The 16,811-nt window shown below is 43.7% G+C and overlaps 2 protein-coding genes across 2 annotated transcripts in view; both read left to right on the forward strand.

Moving 5' to 3' along the window:
- The window catches only part of LOC109479343, a 118,550-nt gene extending 114,506 nt beyond the window's left edge, over positions 1-4,044 (forward strand). The window contains exons 174-177 of the mRNA XM_019781294.1: positions 11-223; positions 979-1,139; positions 1,682-1,848; positions 2,505-4,044. Of these exons, the coding sequence (XP_019636853.1) occupies positions 11-223; positions 979-1,139; positions 1,682-1,848; positions 2,505-2,644 (681 nt within the window). The 3' untranslated portion in view covers positions 2,645-4,044. The remainder of the gene's footprint in view (positions 1-10; positions 224-978; positions 1,140-1,681; positions 1,849-2,504) is intronic.
- Positions 4,045-6,937: 2,893 nt separating this feature from the next.
- LOC109479344 overlaps positions 6,938-16,811 on the forward strand; it is a 100,520-nt gene continuing 90,646 nt past the window's right edge. The window contains exons 1-5 of the mRNA XM_019781295.1: positions 6,938-7,066; positions 8,519-8,640; positions 9,113-9,211; positions 11,164-11,262; positions 11,607-11,705. Of these exons, the coding sequence (XP_019636854.1) occupies positions 8,533-8,640; positions 9,113-9,211; positions 11,164-11,262; positions 11,607-11,705 (405 nt within the window). The 5' untranslated portion in view covers positions 6,938-7,066; positions 8,519-8,532. The remainder of the gene's footprint in view (positions 7,067-8,518; positions 8,641-9,112; positions 9,212-11,163; positions 11,263-11,606; positions 11,706-16,811) is intronic.

Genomic DNA, 16,811 nt, shown 5'->3' on the forward strand with positions numbered 1-16,811 from the left:
TTTCCCCCAGGCCATGAAGCTGTGCTGCCAGGACATGTTCTTCTCCCGTTCGCGCTCCACCAACACCAGCTCGGCTCTGATTGGTGGGTGGCTGGCCAATGGCAGGACAGCGCTGGAGGCGGCGTTCCGACACAGCGCGACCTCGGAGAAACGAGGCCACGTCGTTAGTGAACTCATCAACACCAAGGTCACCGCGCCGGTCGAGGCAGAGTTCTCCTCACAGGTAATTAGGGCCAAAACAATCATGAAAGTTCATCTGTGTTCAACTTGGTAGTTTCATGTTTAAAGTTAAAATTTTTGGTCGAACACAAAAAGTTCTCTCACCTAGAGCTTTCGACCAGTCACTCTGGTCTTCCTAGTAGACGACTGAGGAAGACCTACTAGACTGAGGAAGACCAGAGTGACTGGTCAAAAGAGTGACTGGTCGAAAGCTCGAGGTGAGAGAATTTTTTGTGTTGCACCAAACGTTTTAACTTTAAGAAGGCCAAAACAAATTAGTTCTGTGGTCCCCTGACATTTGTAAGAAGGAATGCAGCAGGAGATCAAGATAATTGACACAGTGGTTTGTAGGAAAGCAATTTATTCACTCCCCAAAACTGTGTATACCAAGATGTAAAGTGCGTTAACGGAACAAGACAGGATCAGAGAAAAAGTTGACTTTTGCTGTTGTTGACTCCCCAACAAAGATGTAACAAGTTAGAAAAGACAGTTGCACTCTTGAGCTTCATTCTATGTGCAACGTCAACACACGCATTGACTCAGGCCTGTTGGTATTTGACAAGAAAGCACAAAAAGACACAATCATTTAAGCTGAAATTATGTACACTCAGCTACATTTCCTTCTTTTACCCATTATCCGACAACATATGTCCGAGAGGACATGACAAATTACCAAAACTTTGGCTAAACTCAAACGTGTATTTACTGAAGATAGTCCCTTCCTCCTGTTACAACTAATTGGATCCATTTTCCCTTCAGCATGTATCTGAGAGGATGGCAAACTACCAGGACTTCAGCGGGAACTCGCAGCTACGCGGCGCGCTGACCGGCCAGAACCGGTCAGGACCAGCTACTGACGTGATGGCTGCTAAGCTGAGACAACTTCGCGGCAAGAAGGAGCCTCAAGAAGCTCAGGACAGGTGAGGGGAGCTTGTGGTGATGACTTTAAGGCTTATCAGTACCTAGAGGATGCATCTTTATATTGTAGGGTGCTGATTTGCCTTCCAAGAGGACATAAATTTGTCTTCAATGAAAATCGTAATGCCTTTTGCTAAAACGTTACAATCTTTACAGCACCCACAACTTTACCATCCATCTATCGGTCACATACATGTAGCTATTCGATAGCTATTGGATGTTCATTGCTACATCCATGAATAATTTCCTGGCAAGGGACTGTTTTTGTTGTTTATTCAGCAACCAGTGGATTTTAACAACTAATGCATGAACGTTATATGCATGTGAGAACACTCATTGGGACCGCATTTACACCTATTCATACTTGTAACACCCTGCTACAGAACCTGTCGTTGTTACCCAAAAAAAGGTGACAGACAGTCACCGAAATTTGGATGTGAAAACCCCATTGGTTTTGGATTGAAGAACCTTGTTCGTTCTTATATAGTAGCCAGTGTCATTTGACTGTTTATTTGTTTGACGATGACCACCCTTCCCTCCGCAGGCCCACCAAACCGTCTGCCGCACCCGCAGCCCTCCGCAGCCACCGGGACCTGCTGAGGTCACAGGTGAACGACCTGCAGGGCAAGCTGGACCACCTGACAGAAGAGCTGACCCAGGTGGTCAAGTCTGAGCAGGAACTCAGCACAGGCATCGACAGGGCCATGGCTGGTACGCCGTTTGTTTGTTTGTTTGTTTGTTTGTAGTATCATTGGATGCCATTAAGATCAAGCAATAAAGTCTTAGAAATAAAAATTCTAAAGATAAAGTTATTATAGGTCATCCGTAGTTGAATACTGCATCACATCAAGCAAGTGACATCATACCTTGTTATTCCTTGCGAATCAGCCACACACAACAGCATGGCTTCAAGCATCACCCACGCACCCATTCCCATGTTATTTATCTACTGAACACTATTCTTGTTTTCTTGATGGTTGTAGCAGTGGGATTTATTCTCTCCAGGCTTGCTTGTAATAGTAACGCTTTAAAGTTGACCATCCTGTATTTCTCCCATGTCCTGTTACTGTTGTAAAAGTTCAAGTCTACTCATCATCAGTTTCTGTATTTTCTTCCCTTGTCCTTTGTACATGTCTGCTCAGTTCTGCCCAGGCTATATTTTCTCCCCTTGTCCTATAGATATTTTAAATATACAAATCTACACATTTCTGACCAGGCTGTATATTCTCCCCATATTCTATTGATATTATAAATGTACCCTAGTCTCCCTAGTTTTGACCAGCCTGTATTTTCTCCTCATGCCCTACTGTTGTTGTATATTATGTTGTTGCCTGCCTAGTTCTGACCAGCCTGTACATTCTCCCCAGGCGCGTCGCCCCCCTCCCACCTGGAGCAGTCGCAGCAGCAGCTGGCCACGCTGCAGCTCCGCAGGGAGAACCTCACCCGCCGCATCGCGCACATCGAAGCGGAGGTCGGCAAGAAACAGGACGCCATGAGCGCCAAGTAAACCCCTGTTACCATGGAAACTGCAAAGTTAACATAACGGAAATTCATCATTCGTAGGGATGGGAAGATGACAACGATGAGACGGAATTCGACTTTATTCAGTCTTTTTCAAGAATGACAAAGATGGGACCACTCCTCCTTTTATACTTTTTACCATCCCTCTCTTAGCAGGGCGCTCTGCTTGAGTTTAAGATATTAAGATAACGGAAAATCATCATCATCAGAAATAAAAACGTTACCATGGCAACTGCAAAGTTAACATAAGATAATGGAAACTCATCATCAGTCATCTCACCCGCCGCATTGTGCACCTTTAGGCAGAGGTCAGCAAGAAACAGGACGCCATGGTCGCTATATAAACCTCAGTTTCCATGGAAACCGCATCCTTGTTTGTCCCTCGTGGTAACCACATAATTGACATACGATAACAGAAACTCCATCATCATCATTGGTCGGCTGCTACTCAACGGAAACTACAAAACGACAATGTGCCATGGTACTATAAAGAACATTGATCCAAAATAGCTAGCTGCCAATTTTGCTTCAACTTTACAACCCCCTGCTACAAGAAATCATGTTCAGCAACTTTCAGCCTTCAAGCTCAACATTAAAGGCTGCTTTTACTAAGCAATAAGCTATGCAGTATCAGTTTTACAGTATTTTACACTTTTATAAGCCAAGTTAGCCAACTCCAGAATACTGTGTTGGCATGCATGGATATAATGTTGAAGCCAGAGATGTAATACTATGCAGTACAACCTTCCCGCCAATGTTGCACACTGAAGTGTATCAAAAGGATTTTGTGTCAATTTTACTTTTACTTTGTAGCGTTTAGATTTGTGTCAATTTTTTTACACTTTGTGATGTTCTTACTATTTTTTGCCTTTTAACACAGAAATAAAATTTTTATTTCACAATAGATATTTAGGATATAGTATTGTAGATAATTCATAATGACTGTACATAATTTGGAAAATAGAAAATTATACTGTAAAATTTCTGGCCCAAGTACTAGTAAATTGTAAAGGTTGAAGGAACATCGATGCTGTAGAAACCTGGGCATGCATTTCTCAGCATCGGACTGTTCCATGTGCAGTAAAGGGGTGGAATCAAAGGGCCAACTATTTTTCTATTCCTCAAAATTTATCTAAAATTTTCAGATGGAAGCAATGAATGTAAATTTTAAGGTGCAATTTTATGAATGTACACAGTCATATTTGTATAAAAGATCCCTGCAATAGCTAGATATAAGATCATTGCAATGAAATTATGGTGTGAAGTCCTAGGAATGTATATACTTTTGCACAGCTACTTTGCACTTTTTTATTCTTGCACTTCAGAATTAGGAGACACTGTGCACTTTTGCACTGGACTATTTGAATAAAGGCTATCATTTTATTACATAAGTGCCATGTGTATTCGTTAATGCTTACTGTTAGACAAGCTAGAAGTGACACCATACAGAATCAACTAAAGACAATGTAGATGGCAGTCCCTTCTCGACTGGATCTTGATTTGATTTGATTTGATTGCGTAGACCGCCACTCCCCCGCCCTGTCGGCCGGCACGCGGTTTTGAGAACAGGTGGTACCCATCGATATCCCACCAAGTAGTCGGCACATCGGCGTTAAACCATGTCTCAGTAACAACTGCTACTTGGATTTTGTTTAAGAGTAAAACCGCGTGTAGTTCCTCCATCTTGTTACGCAGGGATCTGGCGTTACATACCATCACAGTGGGCATGGGTCTTGGGCTAGGTGCAACAGGTTGTTGGGCGACTCTAACACTTTGGAGAATGCGGGGTCGACCACAGGTGGAGTGACATGCCGATCTGTTTTGTCCCAGGATCACAGATTTGCATATCAAAGAATTCTCGCCGGTCAGAGTGAATGGCCTGTTTCCGATAATAGTTCCAATTTTTCGTAAACGATTTCTTCCTCCTTTACAACCCCTCGGTCTGTATAGTGACTTTAGAAGGCCTACCTCTTTCAGGCTCGACTTTACTTGTGGCAGCAGGGGTTTGGCTAAGGTCCGACAGGCGCGTAAGAAGCAAGCGGTGTAAGGAATTTGCGTGCGAGTTGAGTATACCCATGACAGCTATCCTGAACAGTTCAGTGGCTGAAGGGCACGTACCCACCCAATGGCGCCGAGCTAATGTTGTACCCTTGCCAAAGACTAACCCTCCAGTATTGAGCGAACTCCGCCCAGTGTCATTGACCCCGATCTTGGCAAAGGTGTGTGAAAGTTTTGTATCTGCCTGGACTCTCAACGACATCAAACATAAGATCGACAAATCACAGTTCGGTTGCGTGGCCGGAAAGTCGACCACTCATTGTCTCGTTGACATCGTCCATCACCTATCCAAGACATCAGACCGACCTAGCACTGTCAGCACTCTTATTCAAACAGACTTTGCTAAGGCGTTTGATAGAGTGGATCACACGCTTGCAGTGTCCAGCCTCCTTAACCTTGGACTACGACCAGCATTGGCCAGGTGGATCATCAGTTTTCTGTCAGATAGAAAACAGCGGGTGCGCTACAAGGACTGTTTTTCGGAATGGAGCGAGACAACATGTGGTCTCCCCCAAGGGACTGTTTTGGGGCCCTTAGTTTTCCTGGCCTTGATAAACAGCGCCGCTGAAAACGCGACATCAAATCGATGGAAATTCGTGGACGATTTGAACTTGATCGAGAGTCGTCAGATAAGCGGGAACTCTACGATCCAACACGATCTCGACGAGTTGAATAACTGGTCAACGGTCCACAGAATGCAGCTTCACCCGAAAAAGTGCAAGGTTATGTACCTACACTTTTCGAGAACTGTACCACCACTACCACCACTCAAAATAGACGACCACCCCCTACAGGAAGTGAAAGTGGCGAAGTTACTGGGCTTGCACCTGCAAGCAGACCTCAGATGGGACGTTCATGTGGAACACATGGTGAAGAAAGGCGGCACGAGGCTGTTCCTACTTAGAAAACTGAAGACTTTCCGATTATCTATAGAGGACTTACTCACAATCTACACAAGCTACGTCCGACCAGTGTGTGAGTACGCAGTACCAGCGTGGCATCCAGGCCTTACACAAGCACAACGTAACCAGCTGGAGAGAATCCAACGCCGTGCCGTCAGAACTATCCTTGGCAAAAACTACACAAACTATGCTGACGCCTGTCTCCTACTTGGCCTCGAGACTTTGGAACGACGGCGAGACCACCTCTGCTTGACTTTTGCCAAAAAACTCTTACAATCTCCCGACTACCGGCATTGGTTCCCTCCCCGCCGTGGGGACATCAGTGGACGTACAACACGGTCCAGTAACCAGATTGACTGTTTTAGAACAAGAACCGAACGCTTTAGAAACAGCGCACTACCATACATGGTTAAGTTACTTAATAACTCTGAAACGGCAATGTAAGAGTAATCTGTTGCAAATGTTTTACAACAGTCCTTTTTTTTACTGCGTAACGTTTAACATGTATATTGACTATAAATCCATTTTCTAAAGCAGAGGAATATTTTACGATTTATAAATTTTAACAATATTTAATAATAAGTATGTAATAATTTTTTAACAATAATACCCATATTTTAATGACATTTTGTGACCTCGGAGCAATTCAGGCAGCCAGTATGGCTGCCTGCGAGTCTGTTGGCAACGTGATGGTAATTGAAATTGTGTATGTCTGGAGTTTTCAATTTGAAATAAACCATTCTATCATATTTTGGTATTCGCGCCAAACTCCCTGACGTAGTTTACTAACCAAGCAGACGACAAACACACGTCTGGTGATAAAAGTTCAAAGTCCCCAAACCGGCGCACCTGCTTCATAACGAAGGTCTGTTAAGTCAGAGGTATGGAAAAGTACCATTAAGAGCAGCGTTTCATCTTGGCGTAAAGTTGCAGAATGAGCCAGACACTTATTTTTAGTTGTCAACTAGCTGTCCCGTCACTTTACGCGGCAAAATTGCGCCAGACGGACTCTGAGCGTTTTGATATTCCCGTCTGGGCGTGCCGTTGCAGAATGAGCCAGAAACTTATTTTTAGTTGCCAACTACCGGATCTGCCGTTCACTTGGTGTAAAGTTGCAGATCGAGCCAGAAAGTTATTTTTAGTTTTTAACTAGTATCTGATCTGCCGTTACTTTGCCCCAGACGGACTCTGGGCGTTTTGATATTCGCGCCAAACTCCCTGACGTAGTTTACTAACCAAGCAGACGACAAACACACGTCTGGTGATAACAGTTCAAAGTCCCCAAACCGGCGCACCTGTTTGTGTCTCGTGACGTCCTGGCCGGTCGCCATGTTGGGCTCCGGGTCTGTCCGGTCTTCTGGTCCGGGTTAGCGGATAAACAACCACAACAGGGCATAAACCGGACAACAGGGACTCCAGAACGGCTGTCTGATCAACTGAGACTGCAGGTATGCTACTAAATATCAGTAGAATACGAGTTTACATGTCTTGGTCACATTAATGTTGATAACCCATGTATACTTACTTTAATTAACCTATTTATAAGTGGTACAAACACATGTATACATACCTGACTTTTTTCTATACTTAACATTCGGACAATGTGGCGTTGCACTCAAGTTTTGAAAAACCTTATTCTAGCAACCCCGCGTACAAAGAAACAAAACAAAATTTACAGAATTTACATAATAAACAACATAGTGCGCCACCCCCACCCCTACTCATTAAACAGAATTGTAATAAACCATCAAAGACATGATTGCATTGACGGACATGTGGTTCAGCGATCAAATAGAGCTAGAGGCGCTCACATATTTAATACCTTCAATGTGAGTTTGTATTGTACTATAATTGATCTTTTATTAAAGTTGTAGTTTGCAGTTGTCAGATAAATATCTAACGTTGGGTAGCAAAACTACATGGTTGCAAATCCACGTTCCTAAAAACAGAGAAGTTTGGATTTTACTTCACTAAGGTAAGAATTATGACATTTTCTGCCTCTATGGTGTTAAGTAATACGTTGAAACTTTGTTGTAAAAAGTAAAGTAGTTAGTTATGGGCAACCTTTATGTAAAAATAATGTAATAAAAAACCCACGGCAAATGGCGCTGTTGATAAGGCAGCCGGTCCAAAGGTGCGGCCTGATCATGTTTACCCGCCAGTCTGTGTTGACATATCTGCACGGCTTCATCTCCAAGCAGATCCTAGGGTCCACGTGGCAAAAGACAGTATCAAATTGGCCAGGCAGTATCCATTGGCCAGTATCCTCTGCCTGTCCTCTTAGGCCACCCTGGGATCTGCTTGGGGATTATGCACGACTGGCCGCCAGCCTGATAAACTGCAATGCCTGCCAGGTGAAATAGGACGATAAACCTTCCTCTGTTCGCTCTAAAAGAACGAATACATTTTATCCTGTCGAATCAAATCATGTTTTAGAGGATCATCTTTACAGTGTGAATATCATATCTTGGAATACGATATCTCAAACTAAATGCAAACAGTAGGTACACACTAGATGGATATAAATGCTTATAACTTTGTACTAGTTCTTCTTGCATTCGCTGTGTAAAAGACCTCACGAAAACTCCAGACCTGTACTATAGTCTTGTCAATGAACATATTGTACACAGAACCAATACAGCTGAAAACAATTTTAGGAATTTGCACCAGAAAAGAAAATCTAATCTCCAAGCAGATCCCTTTCGCTGGCAAGACAGTATTCATTAGCCAGAGCAGTAACGCCAATGGACACTCCTCTGGCCAATAAACACTGCCTTTCTACCATATGATCTGCATAGAGATTAGAAAAATTAACTTATTGAAAAATTCTGATGTATGCACCTTTGATAAATTCGTTTTTTGTTAAACACGTTGTTAAAACCTTATTTTGTTGCCCCCAGCAGGTAGTGAGGAGATGGACCTGGACACGTTCTACACGGCTGTGCAGAAAGGTGACGTGCAGACTGTGAGAAGGGGGCTGGACGCTGGGGTGGACCTCAGGGCCAAGAGATGGTGGGACAGTGTAAGCAAACTGTTAGTTCATGCAAGGTTACAGACTCGTAGTCCAACCTTTTTACTGTACGTGTTGTTTATTTTTTTCACCTCTGAATCTGTATCAGGCATTTCGTGTACCTTACTGTTACATGTTATTTCTGTCAGATGTATAACATTTGTCGTTGATATACTAGTAAGCCATATAGCTTGGGTTCGGCACCACTGTTCACTGTATTATTACCTTATTTAAATGTTGAAAGAAACCAGAACATGATGAAAACCCGTTGTTTAAATGATCGGAAACTGTTGCAAACCGTTTTTGACGACCAAACTAAAGGTGTGAAATTGCTCTGATCAAGCGGTGGACAGAACTAAGAACACTGGATATCATATATTTCTTTTGGTACTAAAGCTGTCGGGATATGTCATTTTGAGTAAAGGCACGGCCTATATACAGCCGCCTTGTAACCGGTTATCGTCCCAACTGTTGTTCTATCCAGTCTTCCCAGACATCCCTGCATGTGGCCAGCAGGCACGGGCGGACTGAAGTGGCGACATTGCTGATCGAACACGGTGCCGACCTGGAGGCGAGGGGCTGGGTAAGTAGAAATAACTCAGTCCTGGCTTCTCCTGACCTGAACCCTGACAGGGTGACTCGTGGTGTCCTTGTCAAGTTTCCCTATTCGTTCCGAGTGATATAATGTTCTATAAACGTGTGGCTCAAACAGTCGTTTTGTAACTAGTTATCGTCCCAACTGTTGTTCTATCCAGCACTACCAGACAGCCCTGCATGTGGCCGGCAGGTGGGGGGAGACTGAAGTGGCGGCATTGCTGATCGAAAACGGCGCCAACCTGGAGGCGAGGAGCGGGGTAAGTACAAATAACTCAGTCCTGACTTCTCCTGACCTGAACTCTGTCAGGGTGACTCGTGGTGTCCTTGTCAAGTTTCCCTATTCGTTCCGAGTGAAATAATGTTCTGTAAACGTATGGCTCAAACAGTCGTTTTGTAACCGGTTATCGTCCCAACTGTTGTTCTATCCAGGATGACCAGACATCATTACATGTGGCCAGCGAGCACGGGCGGCCTGAAGTGGCGGCATTGCTGATCGAACACGGTGCCGACCTGGAGGCGAGGGGCCGGGTAAGTAGAAATAACTCGGCCCTGACTTCTCCGGACCTGAACCTTGCAGGTTAACTCGTGGCTTCTTTGTCACACTTCCCTATCCATTCTGAGTGATATAATGTTTAGTAAACGCATGGCTCAAACAGCTGCTTTGTAACCAGTTATCGTCCCAACTGTTGTTCTATCCAGTATGACCAGACATCCCTGCATGTGGCCAGCGAGCGCGGGTGGACTGAAGTGGCGGCATTGCTGATCGAACACGGTGCCGACCTGGAGGCGAGGGGCTGGGTAAGTAGAAATTACTCAGTCCTGACTTCTCCTGTCCTGAACCCTGACAGGGTGACTCGTGGTTCCAATGTCAAGTTTCTCCCCTCAGTCTGGGTCAGAAAGGTCAGGAAGATAAAACACAAATCCTAAGTAGTTTCCATGTGAGGTTTGAAAGTGAAAGTTTTGCCCACAACTTTCTATTGCACACATAACAGAAACGCAACTACATTTCATTCGTTAGTCACCTTACAGGAATCACACTTCTGTTACACATGTGTGAGGTGGTAGTAACTATATATAGTGTGGATCACTTGCACTTTACACTCGTTACCTTGATTTATCCTTCGTTCCTTGTAATTAATCAGCATCAATCCAGTCAATACTCGACCTCTGCGTAGGTTTGTTCCTTCATACTTTTTTCCTTACTTGTCTCTTTTTGGTGCTGTAATATAAGTGACTTAACTTCAGGTTGGCGCCACACATGCCTCCTTTTGTTTTTCTTCTCTGATTAAAATTAAAATTGATCGTTTGCACCAGTCAGGCTATGGCGGGATCGTAGCTGGACATCCGGGAACCTGTTAGTGATCGACGGAACGTCATACTGCTTGTTACCCACGTGATAACTGTTGTCCGTCAGCATGAAAGTTCATCCCTACTGACCCTGACCTGCCCCCCTGCACAGGACCAGAAAATACCCTTGCATCTGGCTGCTCGCGAGGGCCGCACCGGGACTTGTGAGCTTCTGATTCGTCATGGGGCAGACGTGACGGCCAGGGGTTGGGTAATACACACTTGTTTCAAATGGACCCTACAGATTGCATGAATATGGTACAGAGACAATTATACAAACATTAGCTGATTTATAATAGGTACTCATTAGGTACGGACGTACGGTATAAATAAACATATCTAAGGAGATAATACAGGAAACAGGCATAAATGTGGCATAAAGTCAATACAACATACAGTATACCTGATCAGATCAGGTATGAGAAAATCCATAACAGGAGTTTCAGGAACTTTTGTTGGTGTACACAACCAAGCAGGTTATAACCTCCTTAACACAACTTTACATGTAGCCCATACTGTAGCTTACCCACGTGATAACTGTTGTCCGTGTTGAATCCATCCCTACTGACCCTGACCTTCCCCCCTGTACAGTACCATAACACACCTTTGCATGAGGCTGCTCTCCGGGGCCACACCGGGACTTGTGAGCTTCTGATCCGTCATGGGGCAGACGTGACGGCCAGGGATTCGGTAATACACACTTGTTTCAACTGGACCCTACAGATTACGTGAATATGGAACAGGGATACAGACAATAATACAGACATTAGTTGATTAGGTACTCATTAGGTACAACATAAATAGACAAAGATCAGTGTGACAATACAGGAAACAGGCATGAATGTGGCATAACGATCAATATAATATAAAGTGTACCTGATCAGGTATGACGGATCTATAGCAGGGGGTTCAGGAACTTTTTTTGATACACACAACTTAACTTAACATGCAGCCCATACTGTAGCTTACCCACGTGATAACTGCTGTCCGTGTTGAACCCATCCCTACTGACCCTGACCTTCCTTCCTGTACAGGACCAGGAAACACCCTTGCATAAGGCTGCTTGGTGGGACCACACCGGGACTTGTGAGCTTCTGATTCGGCATGGGGCAGACGTGATGGCCAGGGATAAGGTAATACACACTTGTTTCAAATGCACCCTACAGATTACATGGATGTGAACTTGGTAATAATGTATCATTTACTACATGTCTAAACTATACACATTTGTTCCTATGATAGACCAAAAATAAACATAAATTCGCATGTGCAAAGAGCTAGGATGAACAATTCAAACATGCCCAACTTTGTACCAGTAGTGCGTAAATACAAACATGATAATCGATAAAAGCAACCTTCAATGTACTGTACAGTATATTACATTATGCTATACATGGTTAAGGTGCGACCTCAATCGTTGTGACATAACCAGCGGCGTGCTAAACTGGTGTGTCACATGGAACGGCGGTTACACGGGCTGATAAGATAAGATTCAGATTGTACCAAAGTTGTGCATTGCATGGCAAGTCTGGCGGGAACATGAAGCCGGCAGCAGTTATATTGCAGAAATATCGAACCAACCCGAACATGCACAAACCTTATACATACATTAGCCTCTATCAACGCATAAACCTCACCCGAGGTTGATGAGGGGAAAGGTACGTGTACGTCACTTCCCGTCCCTACTGACCCTGACCTTCCCCCCTGTACAGGACCAGAGCACACCTTTGCATGGGGCTGCTTACCTGGACCGCACCGGGACTTGTGAGCTTCTGATTCGTCATGGGGCAGACGTGACGGCCAGGAGTGAGGTAATACACACTTGTTTCAAATGGACCCTACAGATTACATATGGATGTGAACTTGGTAATAATTTTATTTATTTATTTATTTATCATATAAATGAACTGAAATGAAATTCAAAATTGTTACGCGACAAAACAAGTAGTGCACTAGGCAGCATGTATAATGTATGCTGATAGCGTGCACACCTGCACAAATTGAATACAGACATTACATGTAACATAGAGCATGGAAACAGGTATCAAGACAGTTCGGCCTCAAGTCCAGGACGATTCGGCCCGAGGCCGTGGACGATTCGGAAACAATAATGACAATAAGAAAATTAGTAATAATGTATTGACTACATGTAGACACACTTATGCCCATATGCCACAACATACTTAATTTGCATTATTTGTATTCGTTAATGTTCCACTTTCCATAGATTACATAATTAGATGTATCCAAGTCCTATACACAACAACAACGGAACATCTATCATTTAATATGTCGTGGAACACTCATATATTACAGCTGGTAGCCAACGCATAAAAAAAGTTTTAATTTTTACTAAACTAAAATTTTAGTTGTCTCGCAAGGTTCTCGAAACAATCTATAAATCTTATATTCGGCCTATATTAGCACATGGGGATGTTGTATGGCACAGCTGCACTACCGCTGACTCACATCAGATTGAACGTCTACAGAATGCTCGCTTACTGCATCGGGTGCGATTAGAGGGTCCTCGTACAAATCTATTCTTAATGAACTAGGGTGGGAAAAACTGTCCGACCGCCGACATCTGTATCAGTACAGCCGGTATAACCGCCGTTCGGCGTAACACACCAGCTTCGCAGGCACGCGGCGCGGCGGCAGCTAGCTATATCACACGGAACGACTTGTTACACTCAATCTTTGCACATTTAATTGCAGGAGTTGTTTAAAGCTTTCTAGTGATGATTCCCCAACTGTGCTTGGTGGCAACGGGTTCCAATCTACGATAGTTCTGGGGAAATACGAGTTTTTGAACACCTCAATTCTCGGTTGATAACTCTGATATTTGAAGGCATGACTGTTTCCCGTTCTTTTCAGTAGTTTATTAATTGATTGTTGTATTCAGCTTATGAATGAAAATCTGGACTTGTGTTACGTATTGTCTGGTGTGTGGCGACACACTCAAGTTACACTTATATTCATGTCGCCACCACGTTTTGTCATGGTATGTTTCAATAAAAAAAAACGGAACAGCATCCTGTAACAAATGTATACTGCATCATATTACACCGTCTTACATGGTCTGGGTGCCACAAGTTATTTAGTGTGAATTAGCCGAATGGGGGTCATGCTGGTTATGTATACAGATGCACACCACATCTTTAAAAATTTATTTAAGATCCCATCTCTCTCCGGTTTTCTCGGATGCAATACGAGGTGGTACATTGAGTGCTCAGGAGGGAAGCTTGTATGTGGTGATCAGTCATGGAAGATGGAATGCTCCAGTAGCGGACCCCCACCACAAACATGAGTAACCTCCGCCAAAAAGTAGTTACTCAAGCAACTGGATATGATTTTGAAAATCAATCAATGAAAATCATAATTTTCATTGATTGATTTTCAAAATCATATCCAGTTGCTTGAGTAACTACTTTTGACGTATCGTATTACCTGGATGTCTAACCTTCATCGACGTATAAGTAACCTCCGTCATACTACTGCCGATCAGATCGTAATGCCCTGCTTTGATATTGTTAGCCTATAAGTGACGACGGTGATAGTATAACTTACAATATCAACCGTTCAAAGTCGCACCAATATTTGATAAAGCTATGATAGTTTTGGTGTCATCCTAAGACATTGCTAGGTGCACATGGAGAGTAACACATTTGTAATGTCTTCTTGTACAGGACGGACGGACACCTTCTGATCTAACACGCTATAAGGAGACTCGGCGTCTACTGAAGGTGAACAATATTCTCATGGATCTATGGCAAAAGGAGTGTCTTTACACCTCTGAGTTTTGGGTTAATCAGGATGTAACTGCTTGTGCTAGCAAAGAAAACTGATTAATAATTAGGACTATGTTGAAAATATTTCAGTAATGTTGTTCAAACCTGTTTATCAATATCACCGATTTTGAGAACTTATGCTGCATTTGGTTTTTCTACCTGCCACCAGAATCTGCCAAAGGAATTGATCAAAGAGAAGTTGCACCACGAGTTGCTGCAGAAGTCTGGCGGAGTGAAGACCGACAGGTGTAAGGTGTCCTTGTTTGGGCAAGCGAAAGCGGGAAAGTCCACACTCAAGATAAGTTTCCAAAGGGTAAGTTGGAACTTTGCTTCTTCCATAAATCCTACCGATCTCGTTTCACGAGAAAATTAATTAAATGAATAGTAGATATCTTAGTCTAATAGATAGCAAATTGCATTAAAGACGTCAGAGTTCATTAGGTAACTCCTTTCCAACAGGGCCGCGTGCCAGCACTGCTCCAAGGACTGAGAAAACCGTCGTCAGCCGAGGAGCCTTACGACCCCACCCCAGGGGTGGATGTTGGGACGTTCCATATTCCAGCGGTGGGGGAGGTCAGCCTGTGGGATTTTGCTGGGCAGTCGGAGTACGCGGTAACCCACAGCATGTTCATGGATGCAGAGAACACCATCTCCATTGTGCTGTACAACATCACGGACGACACCAAAGAACAAGACGTAAACAGCACAATAAACGTTAAATAACTGCATAGATAACCATACAAAATTGTTAATTGTACGATATAATATACAATTAATGTTGATCAAAGCCAGTTTAATGGAATGTTTTTAACATGTTCTCATATCATTTGTTCAGAACCGGTCTAGGCAACCATGTAAATTTGTGGAATGTTTGGCTCCAGGTCCACCGGTGGCTGAGTTTCATCAAGTCCTGCAACCCAAACCGGCAGCGTGACGTCATCTTAGTGGCCAGCCATGCCGACAAAGTGTCGCCCACAAGTGGTGAGTAGAGTATCCAAGACTACATATCCAACTTCATGTTATAAGTGAACACATAAAAGCAATGTGTATACTTTATTATTATAAGTAATTCAGTTATATATGGCGTCTGTGTGGACTGTCAAGCAAGGAGACCCAGGTTCAATCCCCAGGGTTGGACCCAGACATGTTCGGACTTGCACCCAGACGTTGTGCCCTTGGGAAAGGCACTTAACACGTATATCCCCCCCTCAGTTAGAGCGTTCCTGGGCCCTACTAGGGTTTGGGTTGGCGTTAGGAAGGGCATCCAGCCGCAAAAATCTTGCTTTAACAAAAAGACTTGTATTTGGTGCAGGCATGTCTAAACCCCGGTTCGTTGAAAAAATGACATTAAAACGGTTAAAAAAAATGTATGCAGTGTGCTAAATGCAGGATTTAGCATAATGGCATTTGTAGACATATATTACAGTGATTATGGTATTACCATACCATAATCAGCATGAATTTAATTAAAAGTCTCATCTATGTTTCGCTTTGCTGATAACGTTCAGGACAACGCCAAGCTGCTCATCTCCTGCAGTTGATGAAAGCGGAGTTTAAAGATCTCCTCCGTATCTCAGACGAAGTCTTCCTGATGAACTGCAAGGTGACGCGAACACCTGAGATGGACCGACTCAAGAAACTGCTGGCTACGCTGAAGAAGGCCATGTTAGAGGTAAGTGTGTAATGAGAGTAGCAGGTGATACGAGACAATGCATTGACAACATTTGCGATAAATGACCAGTCATGTATTTCCATTTACAACTTGCACAGCACCAACGCCTGATGCCCAAACTGTGCGCAGAAATCATCAAGCGACTGCCCAACTGGTGCCAGACGAAGTGCAGCCCGAAGTGTCCTGTACTGAGGTGGCCAGACTACGTGGACGCAGTCAAAGGAATCGACCCACATGTGGATGAGGACTTCCTGCGGAAGTCTACACGATTTCTGGACCATCTGGGGGAGGTAGGTAGCCTAAGTGTCAGCCTTGTTAGCTTTCATCCGCTCCCCAAGATCCGCTCTCCTGTTGGCGGGGAGCGGATCTTGGGGAACGAACGAAAGCTAACAAGGCTGACACTCAGGCTAGGAGGTAGGCTGATTCTCCTTGTGAAAGTGTTTCAAATTGATACTTGTACTAAAAAAACAAGGCATTGTAAATTTAGTAATGTCTATGCTGTATGTTCTACTGTATGTTGATGTTGTATGTGCATAATGTGGCGTCATGTGCGTTGAGTGGGTCGAAAGGGAGTATGTTTTCAAGATGAAGGCAAGATATGGATTACAACATTTTGGTCCTTTCAGTATTGTAAAATATGCAGTGCAATAAATAGTGATCTGATGTCTCATTTGGAGGCCCACATTTACCCTGAGGACTAGTGATACGGTGATGCTGGAATAGGTGGTAGTTCGGCTGGCTGAAACCAAGCCTGACTCTTACTTATATATATATATATA

This window comes from Branchiostoma belcheri, unplaced genomic scaffold (assembly GCF_001625305.1).
Source record: "Branchiostoma belcheri isolate BF01 breed outbred unplaced genomic scaffold, Haploidv18h27 scaffold48, whole genome shotgun sequence".
NCBI classification, from domain to species: domain Eukaryota; kingdom Metazoa; phylum Chordata; class Leptocardii; order Amphioxiformes; family Branchiostomatidae; genus Branchiostoma; species Branchiostoma belcheri.